We start from the raw sequence: 12,556 nt of genomic DNA, 5'->3' as shown, positions 1-12,556 counted from the left end.
CTGGAAGTGGTGCTGTGGCTCAAGTAGCGCACTCACCTTGAACTTGAAGAGCTCAGGGACAGTGCCCAGGCCCACAGTTCAAGCTCTACGACTGACAAAAGAAGGAAGGAAGGAAAGAAGGAAGGAAGGAAGAAAGAAAGAAAGAAAAGAAAAAAAAAGAAAGAAAGAAAGAAAAAAAGATGCACTTTGGTTGGTCTACCCTGTGCAAGCAGTCTGAAGTGTGGGGCGATGGTGGAGGTTTGGAGCAGGACCTATTCAGAAGCTGCCTCTTTCCCTATGAGTTGATGGAACCAATGTGTTCTGTTTGTGGATTTGGAGTAACATAATCTGGGCGGCTTCAGGGTCTCCTTAGAGGGAGGTGCTGGGCTTCTTAAACCATTGAAGTTCTCATAATGGCATGTTTTTCTGTTGCTTCTCTAGTAAAGCTCAGAATTAGTATCACTATCCTTCAGATTGCTCACTTTCCAGGCACCTTTTGGTCCAATATTGTCTCATTTTAGCAGTTGAGACTGGTAGGAATTATTCTCCCTAATTTGCCACAGAGTAAGCTGATGCTCCAAGGACTGTGGGAAACACTTGAAAAAGGATTAGAAGCTGTTGTCTGGATGGACACAAGTTATTTCCATCGTTATTGGATTATCTGTTCTCCCCAGGGACAGAGAAGTGTGTGCTGGCCAGGACAAGGTCCTGATCCTCACCAGCAATGACTCTAGAGCTACTCATTGGCCTGAGAGAGCCAAAGGCTTTGGCCAAAGTCCAGAGCTGAGGAAACAACTGGAAACCTGTTGATGCTGCACCTTCGGGGCTGCCTGTCCCTCAGGCCCCTCCATTTGCTCCTTTTTTTCAGTGGCCCTTCTCTCGGTTCCTGTTCATCCAAGAGCCAGCTTCTGCTGTGGCCTCTCTCCTCAATGGCCTGGCCAGCCTGGTGATGCTCTGCCGCTACCGCACATCCGTGCCAGCCTCCTCCCCCATGTACCACACCTGCGTGGCCTTTGCCTGGGTAGGTAGCCTGACAGGAGGAACTCTCAATCCTCAATGATACCCCGGACTTCTAGCCACCCAGCTTTCCCTGTTTTCAGGGCTAAAAGTACAGTTGTAACCGAAAAGGGACTCTGTCAGGTCTTCCCTTCCAGCAGAACCTTAAGCCAGATGGATAAAGGGATAGAAATTCTGTCCTAAGCACTTAACATATATTTCCTCATGTAATCCTCATCAGAGAAAGGCTCAGAGCTGGGAAGTGAATAGCTAACTAGTTAGCAAGTAAAGAGAATAGGCCTAACTGCTAGCACAGTGATTTGAAGACCTGAGCCCTCAGCCTAGGCTGCCTCCGCATTCTGGGCTGAAAGATGGCTAAGCATTTGCCTGTGGGCAGACACAGGGTTGGTACTGGAGGGACTGCAGGCTCCATCCTAGGGAGTGAAATGTAATGGGCCTATCTGGGAGACAGGGGGCAGGAGTCAGGCAGAGCCCAGGAAGGCCCAGTTGAGAGCTGGGGGAGTTGGTGAGGCAGAGAGGCCACATCCTCTAGTAGGGACTAAGTACCAGGGAGGACAGTGTCATGGGAAACTTGTGGGCCTGACAAGGCTTAGACATGGGTGTATGGGAGAGAGGAATTGGGATTCAGCTGTTCCAGGCAGTATGGGTGGGGCCTGTGCAGGCAGCCTTGGAGTATAAGGAGATGAGATGGAGCTAAGAGGGCTGAGTGCCAGGCTGGGGCTGGGACCTGGTTGTAGGCAAGGGAGTGGTATCAGTGCACGGTGTCACAACCATGGGTGCAGTGGAGCCCCCACTTCTTGTTTAGACCACTCACTGAGAAGGGAATTTAGTCCTGTCTGAGAGAGAAAGCAGGTCCCTCCTGTCGCCTTTTCCCTTGGGGTTCTTCCAGGGACATGGCTTGTCTGCCTCCTCATCCCCACCCCTCTTAGAGAGCACCGAGCAGTGCTGCCTAGCACAAAGTTCATCACCTCTGTGCTTGTACCACAGTCCCAAGGATACTTTAGAGGGTTGCTGCACAGCTCTTGATTCCTGGGGCTTCCATCTCTGGTGTCTGCACCTCAACTTCTGTCTTAGTGAGTAGTACCACCTGCCAGGGACACCAGCAGTCCACAATAGCCAAGAGCTTTAGGGGAAGAGTTGGGGATGATGTAGGGCAGGGAGTAGAGAATAGATAGCTGGAGCCTAAGTCTTAGGACACTGCAGAACATGGGGCTGTAAGTCATGGGGTTCCCTTGTACCATCACAAGGCCCTCAATGGACATAGCCTCAGACCCACTATAGATGATGATCATTTGTTTTTCTTTTTATTTGTGTGTGTGTGTGTATGTGTGTGTGTGTGTCACTCTGTAGTCAAACTTGGACTCCAACTCTCTTCTGCCTTCCCCTACTGAATGCTGGGATTACAGGCTTGTTCCCAGACCCAGCCCATCTACTTCAGATTTTTTTTTTTTGGTGCAGTCGTGGGGCCTGAACTCTGGGCCTGGGCGCTGTCCTTCAGCTCGTCAGCTCAAGGCTAGCGCTCTACCACTTGAGCCACAGCGCCACTTTCGGCTTTTTTCTTTTTGCTTATGTGGTGCTGAGGAATCGAACCCAGGGCCTCATGCATGCAAAGCAAGCGCTCTACCACTGAGCCGCCTTCCCAGCCCCTACTTCAGATTTTATACTTGACATTAAGTTCTTTGTATGTATGTTTCTGCAGGAGAGAGACAGCCTGAGTTGTTTGGAGGGTGTGGCAGTGGACTTTGTCCTGGGCTGGTCTTCTAGACAGAATGCGGCCCCTCTTTGAATTGGGGTACAGTGGGAAGGCCCCATCAATTCTCGGTTCTATTTTGGTGTAAGGATGCCACAGCTTTGCCTTTGGGAAATTAAGAGACCATGGCCCCTAGAGAGGCTAGTAAAGCTTTGGCAGAAAGCCACTCTGCCTTGCTGTATAGACCTGGGCTACAGCTGGGCAGGTACCAGGAAAGGCTAGAAAGCCTGCTAAGTTCTGCATACTGAGGCACAAAAGTGTGTGTGTGTGTGTGTGTGTGTGTTGAGGGAGTGTGTTTGGGGAGGTATCCTGGGACACTATGGGCATAACACTGTCCCTGAGCCAGGCGCTCATGCCTGTAATCCTAGCTATTCAGGAGGCTGAGATCTGAGGATCATGGTTCAAAGCCAGCCCGAGCAGGAAAGTTCCTGAGACTCTTATCTCCAATAAACCACTCAGAAAGCTGGAAGTGGTGCTGTGGCTCAAGTGGTAGAGCATTCGCCTTGAGCTGAAGAGCTGTGGGATAGCGCCCAGGCCCAAAGTTCAGGCCCCACACCTGACCCCCCCCAAAAAAAAACAAAAACGAAAAACAAAAAAGAAAAAAACTCAACTGTCCCTGAGCTTCTTTGCTCAAGGCTAGCACTCTACCACTTCAGCCACGGCTCCACTTCTAGTGTTTTGATGGTTAATTAGAGATAAGAGTCTCAGAGACTTTTTTGCATAAGCTGGCTTTGAACCTGTGATCCTCAGAACTTAGTCTCCTGAGTAGCTAGGATTATAGATATGAGCCACAGGCACCTAGCAAAGGCTCATGGACTTCATGAAGGAGGCTTGACTTTCTGCTGCATCTAGGAGACTGAACCAGTTCCCCACTGCTTCCTCTAATAGAGAAAAGTCCTCGAGTGCAAAAGTGAGAGGAAGAAGTAGAAGGGAAGCCCCAACTATCTTTTTTATTTTTTGCCAGTCCTAGAGCTTGAACTCAGGGCCTGGGCATTGTCTCTAATGAGCTTCTTTTGCTCAAGGCTAGCACTCTACCACTTGAGCCACAGCACTACTTCTAGCTTTTTCTATGTATGTGGAACTGAGGAATTGAACCCAGGACTTCATGCATGCTAGGCAAGCGCTCCTAAGCCACATTCCCAGCCCCCTGACTGTCTTTGTAGGATGATAGATGGAGGTAAGGCCTGATAGGTCACCTCTGTTGAGGAATCTACTAGAGATAAGTTGCCCCTGCAGCCAAATGGTGGTTAGACTTCTGGAAGGACTTCCTGATGGTCCGACAAGAGCCAGTGGAATGGGCAATGGCAGGAAATCAAGGAATCCTTTTTGATGTAGAAAAAGCTCCTGTTCTCTCAAGAATGAGCCCAGGCAGGCTTACTATGCCTGAGGCAGAGCTAGACACTGGCCCCTGGGAGGGGACAGGATGGCAGCAGGCATCATATTTAACATTCTGCTTCTCCCACTTCTGAGACACCGAGCTATTTAAAGACCCACTTGTCCCCACCACTACGGTGTCAATGACAGCCCCAAGCACTGGGGCTTAGCACTGGGGTCGAATTCCTGACAGATCTGGCTCCCGTGGCATGCAACCAGTTTCATGGCTGTGATATTTTTGTCTCAATTTTCCTATTTCCCAGCAGACTGCACCGGCCCCTCATCCCTGTCCCCTGCACTGGCGCCGTGCCCCGGCCACCCCCTTTGCTCAGTGTTTGCTGAAGTTCTGGGTGCTTGGGCCAGCCCGCTGTCCCCCTGGCTGGTTATGGAGTCTGCCCCTTCCACTCCCCTCCAGCCTGGCTGAGGAGCCTGGAGCAGCCATGCACTTGTGTCTGGGGATTTCCCTTCCTTCTCTGTCCATCTGTCCTCTGCTTGGGCCTTGATTACAAACGCAGAAGAGCAACAGTATCAGTTGGGACCCTATTGTTGGGCTAGTGGCTCAGGAACAAGGAAGAAAAGCTCTACCCAAGGTGAAGTGTCTACATTACAGGAATCCCAAGGTTTGACCTTGAACTTGGCAACACTTAAATATAGGGGAAACCCGTGAAGGAAGCGGTGGGGTCAGCCTACTGGACAGAATGAAGGAAAACAACATTTATGGGGCATCAGCTGCGGACCACGCAGGAATAACAGTAGCCATTTGTAGAGTGGCTCCTTTGACCAGGCATGTAAGACAGCTCTCCTGGAAGGTGTGTGTGCTATTTTAACACTACTCTGTGGGTAAGGCCACTAAGGTCATCACAGAAGCTTGGTTACTTGTTCAAGAATACAGCTGAGCCAGGCTGGTGGCTCACACTTGTCATCTTACCTACTCAGGAGGCTGAAATCTGAGAATTGCTGTTCCAAGCCATCCTGGACAGGAAAGTCTGTGAGACTCTTATCTCCATTAAACTATCAAAAAGCCAGAAGTGGAGCTGTGGCTCAAGTTGTAGAGCACTAGCTTTGAGCAAAAGAAGCTCAGGGACAGCACCCAGGGTTGGAGTTCAAGCCCCAGGACTAGCAAACAAACAAACAAAAAAATTAGAAGGCAGGCAGAGCTGAGATTTGAACCTGGGAAGTATGGCTCTAGGGCTTGCATTGTGTGTGTGTGTGTGTGTGTGTGTGTGTGTGTGTGTGTGTGTGTGTGTGATGCCAGTGTTAGGGCTTGACCTCGGGGCTTGGACATTGTCCCTGAGCTTTTTATACTCTAGACTAGCCACAGTTCCACTTCTGGCTTTTTTTTTTTTTTTTGTAGGTCGTGGGGCTTGAACTCTGGGCCTGGGCACTGTCCCTCAGCTCTTCAGCTCAAGGCAAGCGCTCTACCACTTGAGCTACAGTGCCACTTCCGGTTTTCTGATGGTTTATTGGAGATAGGAGTCTCACAGTCTCTCCTGCCCGGGCTGGCTTTGAACCGCGATCCTCAGATCTCAGCCTCCTGAGTAGCTAGGATTACAGGCCTGAGCCCGGCTTTTTTTGGTTTTTAATTAGAGATAAGAGTTTTACCATCTTTCCTACCTGATTGGCTTTAAACCACCATCCTCAGAGCTCAGTCTCCTGAGTAGCTGGGATTACAAGTGTGAGCCACTGAAGCCCTGCATTCTAAGTCTAAGGAAAGGGTCGGCAGAAGAGTCACTCCCCATCCAGCATAGTCTCTCAGGGAGAGCGGGTAACCAGAGTCCAGTCTTGAGGTGGGTCTCTGAACGTGGAAAGTGTCGGAGGTAGAGGTTTGGCAGGGAACCCAGCAGCCCCCGCCTGTCCTTCCTGTGGAGTGAAGGCCTGGCCCAGCGCATGTCCACTGATGATTTTGGGTGTTCCAACTGCCACTTAATCCTCTTGTCACCTCTCTCTTTCTATTGTGGGTGACAAGGAGGCCTGGCTGGCTGGCAGCCCCTGCTCCTTCTCCTCTTCCTCCTACACTAGCTCCTGGGCCAATCTCTTCCCTAAGCTGACCCTGAACCTGTCCTTCCTGGTCATGGCCCTGGTGATTGCCTGCATCTGTCTCCAGTCCTGGGTGGCTCCTCTCCCAGCTGTGACCCTGTATACCCCAGTGTCCAAGAAGTCAGAAGCTTTCACCCCATTTCCCAACCTCTAGAGGAAGGGACAGTAGCAGGAAGCCTGGAAGCAGGTGGCAGAGACAGAATGGCCACCCTTAAAGGAAGAAGCAGGGCTGGGAAGGTGGCTCAGTGGTAGAGTGCTTGCCTTGCATGCTTGAGGCCCTGGGTTCGATTCCTCAGCACCACATAAGCAGAAAAAAAAAAGCCAGAAGTGGCGCTGTGGCTCAAGTAGTAGAGTGCTAGCCTTGAGCTGAAGAGCTGAGGGACAGCCCCCAGGCCCAGAGTTCAGGCCCAATGACTGGACCCCCCCAAAAAAAAACAACTTAAAAAAAAGGAGGGCTGGGAAGGTGGCTCAGTGGTAGAGCGCTTGCCTTGCATGCCTGAGGCCCTGGGTTCAATTCCTCAGCACCACATAAGCAAAAAGAAAAAACCTGGAAGTGGCGCTGTGGCTCAAGTGGTAGAGCGCTAGACTTGAGCAGAAGAGCTGAGGGACAGCGCCCAGGCCCAGAGTTCAGGCCCACGACCGGACCCAAAAAAAAAAAAAAAGGAAGAAACAGCCTGGCCTGAGAAGTCATCAGCCCTCAGGGCCAGGAAGGAACAGAAGACCACTCAGTCCAGACAAGAATGAGTGAGACTCTTATCTCAAAAACTGGCTAGCCCAGATATGTCCCTAGCATGGAGCTGGCCTAAGAGGCAAGGCCTTTGCCACAGTCTAGAGCAACAGAAGAGCAAGGCTCAGGCTGCACAGGTCACAGGCTACCCTGACTCTCCCAAGCTCAGCCCAGCAGTGGAACGGGTATCTGGCTAGCCTTGCAGTCCTGCGCCTCCTCCCTTCCCTCTCTGCCTGCCGTCCCCCCAGCTGCCTGCCTAACCCTCCTGCTGCTGGATCCTATGGAATGGCTTCCTGCCCCTGGTCTGGTCAGTTAGCCGGGTACTAAAGCTGGCAGCTCTTTTGTCCTTTTCATCTCTGACAGGCCCATCCCCCCCCTGAGCACTCCTCCCCTCCTCCGGGACACACCAGGCCTGGCCCTGTTGTTTCTTCCTTTGACTGCCTGGCCTCTGCACTGCATCCCAGAACACAGCCATCCTGGAAGAAAGTGCCAGCAACCACGCCCATAAGACTCCTGCTTTCTCCATGTCATTTACCCTGGGCCCTCGCTGGCTGCAGCCCTTCTGTCTTGCCCTTGCTCTTCCCCAGGGCTCAGACGAAGCTCTGGCTTGGCGAGTTGGGCCGGCCTGGCCAGGAGAGAGCTGGGCTAGATTGGCAGCTGTCCTCAGAGGCTGGGCCTCAGTGTTCAGGGACACACCTCAAGGCTGGCCCAAGCCCTTTCATTCCTCCCACTTCATCCCACCCCTGGAAGCTGAGGTCACCCGCTCCCCCTGGGCCCAGGTGGGGCTGTCATCACCTGGTTGGTGGAGGAGGAGGAGGCAGGCCCCTCGGGCTGTTGCCACAGCTCTTGAGTAACCTGGGAACTTGCTTTGCCAGGACTGGTTCCCAGGCCAGGCTAGAACCTGTGGAGGCTGTAGCCCCTGTGGCTTTGGGGGCCTTAGGGGGGGTATGTCACAGTTTTGAGGGGAATTGTCCTCCTGAGGAAACTAGGCTGAGTAGGAGTGAGGGCCTGGGCAATTCAACAGGGCTCTGGGGACCCAAAAAGCACATTTCTCTCCCTCAGAGCCCATCCCAAAGGCCGCGGTTGTGAACCTCTGGGAGTCCCCCCAGACAGGACACAGTGCACTCACCCACCCCTCCTTCCTCAGGTGTCTCTCAATGCGTGGTTCTGGTCCACGGTCTTCCACACCAGGGACACTGATCTCACAGAGGTGAGTGCTCTCACCCCCCTTGCACGGACAGTGCCAGAGGGGAACGGGCGGCTTGGGCAGAATGGCCTGTAATGTGTACCCTCTGTAGGCTCCTAAGGTTGTAAGGTTCCATCACTGGCTCATTTTGCCTCACAGAAGTGAAGTCATTTGCTCAAGGCCACCAGCTAGTAGGAGTGATCGGGACCAGTGTCCTTGAGTTCAGCTCTGAATTCAGTGGTGTGCACTCATGGTGGCACACCCACTGATGTCATGAAAACCTGGCTGCAGAGCAGTGTTAAAGCACGATGCCAGGGCCAAGCAACCATGGCTCACACCCGCAATCCTAGCTCGGATGACAGTTGAGGGTTATAGTTTATTCAGCAGGCTGAGATCTGAGGATTAGAGTTTGAAGTCAGGCCCAACTGAAAAGTCCTTGAGACTCTTATCTCCAACTAACCAGAAAATAAGCTGGAAGTGAAGGTGTAGGCCAAGTAATAGAGCACCAGCCTTGAGTGTGAAGTCCTGAGTTCAAGCCCCAGTTTACACACACACACACACACACAGGTATGCACACTAAACCATTGTGCAATGTGAACATAGTGAATCCATCAGGGTTAAAGCACCCTGGGCATATGACCACATCTCTGTTGACTGCAAGCCTAGGCCCAGGCCCTCCCTGCCCCTGTCCCCGGTGGGTCCTCCGGTGGGCTCTGCCCTCTGCAAAGCCTTCGAGTGCCCTAGTCTCCTCACACGGCCCCGTGGGCTCTCCCCATCCTCAGAAGATGGACTACTTCTGTGCCTCTGCTGTCATCCTGCACTCTATCTACCTGTGCTGTGTCAGGTGAGTCTATCTGAAGGGCTGGGGAACAGGTGGGCAGTGAGGGGCTCCTCATCCTCCCCAGAGGTACTGTTCAGGGCCTCTTCCCTGGCCTCCCCAACCCCACCAGGCTGCCCTGGGGGAGGGGCTGCCCTCTTTGGGCAGGGGAGGGGGCAGTGGCTTCAGCAAGGTGCGCTCCTGTTGAAGAAGGTGGTTCAGGGAGCGGGATAGCTACCTGCCACCTTGAGCTGCTTTGGGGGGTGGGCAGGACCGTGGGGCTGCAGCACCCGTCTGTGGCCAGTGCCTTCCGCGCCCTCCTGCTGCTGCTGCTGACCGCACACGTCTCCTACTTGAGCCTCATCCACTTTGACTATGGCTACAACTTGGTGGTCAACGTGGCAATTGGTAAGGCAGGACAGAAGCCCCAGAGGTCCGGCCATGTGCAGAACAGGGGGGCGGATGAGGTTTGAGGTTCTGGAGAGGCCTTGGGAGGTGGAGGGAGAGGTGAGGCTGAGAGGACAGACTGAGGATGGGCCCAGGACTAAGCACTTGGAGGGTGGCCTGGGGACAGGGAGGCGGTCTGATGAGTGAGCCTGTGGTGCCCACCGATCCCCAGGTGTGGTGAACATGGTATGGTGGCTGGCCTGGTGCCTGTGGAACCGCCGGCAGCTGCCTCATGTCCACAAGTGCATGGTGGTGGTTTTGCTGCTGCAGGGGCTGTCCCTGCTTGAACTACTTGACTTCCCACCCTTCTTCTGGGTCCTGGATGCCCATGCCATCTGGCACATCAGCACCATCCCTGTCTACATCCTCTTTTTCAGGTGGGTACCAGCCCCAGCCCAGCGCTCACTTTTCTTTTTTTTTTTGTCGGTCGTGGGGCTTGAACTCTGGGCCTGGGCGCTGTCCCTCAGCTCTTCAGCTCAAGGCAAGCACTCTACCACTTGAGCTACAGCGCCACTTCCGGGTTTCTGGTGTTTTATTGGAGATAGGAGTCTCACAGTCTCTCCTGCCCGGGCTGGCTTTGAACCTCGATCCTCAGATCTCAGCCTGCTGAGTAGCTAGGATTACAGGCGTGAGCCACCAGCGCCCGGCCCCAGCGCTCACTTTTCTTTGTGCCCTTCCTTGCCCAATCCTAAGGAAGCCTGAGGGCGCCATGTGTTGCTGGCCTCCTTCCAGCTTGCCCATGCCCTCCCACTTTGTCCCAGGGAGCTCCCCGAGCGAGGTGCCAGCCTCAGTGGGCTTCTTCTGCCTACAGCTTTCTGGAAGATGACAGCCTATACCTGCTGAGAGAATCAGAAGACAAGTTCAAGCTGGATTGAAGACCCTAGGAGCAGATCTTCCCTTCCTGCCAGCTCCCCCCTCCTCCCTCCCTCATGAAATGACTTATTTTCTCCTTTTAGCTTTTTGAACTCATGATAGAGGTGGGCTGAGAATCGTACTCCCAGGGCTTGGAGTCTGTCCTTGTGATGGCCTCCAAACATCTGGGCAGCCCCTCTGATACCTCTGGATTAACTGGACCTGGACCAAGTTCTACTCAGAAGCACGCTGCTTCTATCTCCCCCCACCCCCCATCAGCCCTTCCCCCACCACATCCTTCATCTGTGGGATACTAGTACCATGGGTCTTTGGGATGCAGTGATGCAGTGGGGTCTCCTATTAGCCCTGCCCTCCTCCAGAGTGCCACTAGGTGGCACTGGATGCCTTGTTCTTCTGCCCAGCTCTATCCTGGGGGTTTCAAGGGATGGAGCTGTTTGGATTGGTTGGGATTGACATTTCATCTGGCCTACTCCATGCAGACTTCCAGAGCCTCACCACACTTCCTTTAGGGCCAGGACCCCAGATGCTCCAGGATATGAATCCTGTGCTGCTCTTCTGGTTGGGAGCCCACACAGTAGTGTGTAGGACAGAGGTAACCAGGCCTGGGCGTGGAGAACTCAGACCCGAGCATGCAATGTGTGTGGTGTCTGTGTGTGTGTTTGTGTGTGTTCAGATACAGATGGGTGAGCATAAGTTTGGGCAAGGTGTGATTTAGTGTGAGTGTGCGGTGGATATTTGCTTGAGATGAGCACGAATGCAGGTGCACGTGCCACACGTGGGGGGGGGGGGTGGCGGTTGGAACAAAGTGAGAGTCAGCACCATCAGCAGTCACCTGAACACCAAGGATGCAGCCAGGCTGGCAGCCAGGATATGCACGTGATCTGACTGAGGTCTGGGGTCCAGGCTCTGTGTGAGTGTATGTGTGTGTGTGTTTCTTTGATATCTTCCTCCAAACCTCATAGGACCTCACATAACTTAAGAGCTCCCTCTAGAACCAGCCCCTTGGGGGATAGAGAGAAGGAAAATAGGATTCCAATGTCTTCGGGGCTTCCCTGTCTCCTTGCCTTCCATGGTTGGCCTCCTTTTCCCATTGGTTTTTATTTTTGTTTGTTTTTTTGCCAGTCGTGGGGCCTGAACTCTGGGCCTGGGTGCTGTCCCTCAGCTCTTCAGCTCAAGGCTAGTGCTCTACCACTTGAGCCACAGCACACTTCCGGCTTTTTTCTGCTTATGCTGAGGAATCAAACCCAGGGCCTCATGCATGCAAGGCAAGCACTCTACCACTGAGCCTCATTCCCTGCCCTCCTTTTCCAGTTCTTGACTCTAGGCTCTCAGCACAGCCTGGTTTGGGGTGTATCAGCTAATCTGGAGACCAGGGGAAAGAGCTGTGGTGCAGTCGGTTTCTGCCCTCTGCAGAAGGGCCTGGGGACAGCTGGGACAGGCAGGAGCTCCACTGCTGGCATCCTGGAGGAGGTGACCCCTGGCAGTGTGTGCAGCCGTGACACTGTCCTCTGCGGGATAGAGTGTAGCCACAGAACTCCTCCATCCTGAAGGCAGTGTGTTGCAGCCCGGGAGCCTGGATTTGTGTTCTGTCCCTTCCCTGTCCCTCCTTGCAGGGAGGGGTGCAATGCCAGGACTCCAGCCTCAGATTCTTTTGATACTAAAGAACTATTTTTCAAGTGGGAGATAGCAAGGGACATGTGTAATAAACTGATTCCCTGCCTCACTCACCTGCCTTAGGCTCAGATTTGTGTGTAGGGTAGGCTGGTGGGAAGAAGGAGGCAGCAGACAGAGACTGGGTCTCTACCAGGGGCTAGGAGCAGAGGCTGGGCAGAGCTCAAGTCCAATCTGCAGGGCGGGGGCGGCGGAGGGGGAGCTGACACTGATTCTGCCCCTCACTTCTCAGGCCTGCCTTAACACCCCCTAACTCCCTGCCACCGGGCCACCACTCCACTTATCTCCTGACTCTCCAGCTTCGGGACTGAACCTGAGTCACTGCAGCTTATTACCTAACAGCTCCGAGCTTCTCCTGGCAACAGAATAACAGGACCCCCTCCCCTCCCCCAGCTGCCGCTGAGCTGCAAGGTGAAGCCAGCAGTAACTGCTACGGGGCCTTCCTGATTTTGAGAAGGATGAGCATACAGAGTGCTACCCTCACGGAGGCTTCTGAACAAAAACAAAGGCGAAAGTGGGTGCTGCCCACCCCTACAGGAGATCTCCGCCCCCTTGTTGCTCCCCAGAACTGCAGATCGTGAACGCTTGGCATCAGGAAAGGATGTCTTTATTAGGTGCCACCTCAGGCAACAGGGAAGCAGGTGGGTGAAGGCCACAGGGCATGGGCACACAGGGTTC

At 53.5% G+C, this 12,556-nt stretch overlaps 1 protein-coding gene across 1 annotated transcript; it reads left to right on the top strand.

Moving 5' to 3' along the window:
• Positions 1 to 228: 228 nt before the first annotated feature.
• Pgap3 (post-GPI attachment to proteins 3) lies at positions 229 to 10,319 on the top strand. The gene is made up of 7 exons (XM_013037120.1): positions 229 to 237; positions 848 to 1,000; positions 8,032 to 8,094; positions 8,853 to 8,914; positions 9,159 to 9,295; positions 9,507 to 9,711; positions 10,146 to 10,319. Exons 1-7 carry the CDS (start codon positions 229 to 231, stop codon positions 10,207 to 10,209), a joined length of 693 nt encoding a protein of 230 aa, XP_012892574.1. The 3' UTR covers positions 10,210 to 10,319.
• Positions 10,320 to 12,556: the final 2,237 nt, after the last annotated feature.

The sequence above is a fragment of the Dipodomys ordii genome, unplaced genomic scaffold (genome assembly GCF_000151885.1).
Source record: "Dipodomys ordii isolate 6190 unplaced genomic scaffold, Dord_2.0 Scaffold7, whole genome shotgun sequence".
In the NCBI taxonomy this organism is placed as follows: Eukaryota; Metazoa; Chordata; class Mammalia; order Rodentia; family Heteromyidae; genus Dipodomys; species Dipodomys ordii.
This window is presented reverse-complemented; position numbering and strand designations above follow the sequence as displayed.

Bases quoted from the DNA above. Each gene is read 5' to 3' on its own strand.
- Pgap3 (XM_013037120.1), top strand. The intron at 1,001-8,031 runs GTAGGTAGCCTG...CTCCTTCCTCAG, and splicing joins CCTGCGTGGCCTTTGCCTGG to GTGTCTCTCAATGCGTGGTT. The intron at 8,095-8,852 runs GTGAGTGCTCTC...CCCCATCCTCAG, and splicing joins GGGACACTGATCTCACAGAG to AAGATGGACTACTTCTGTGC.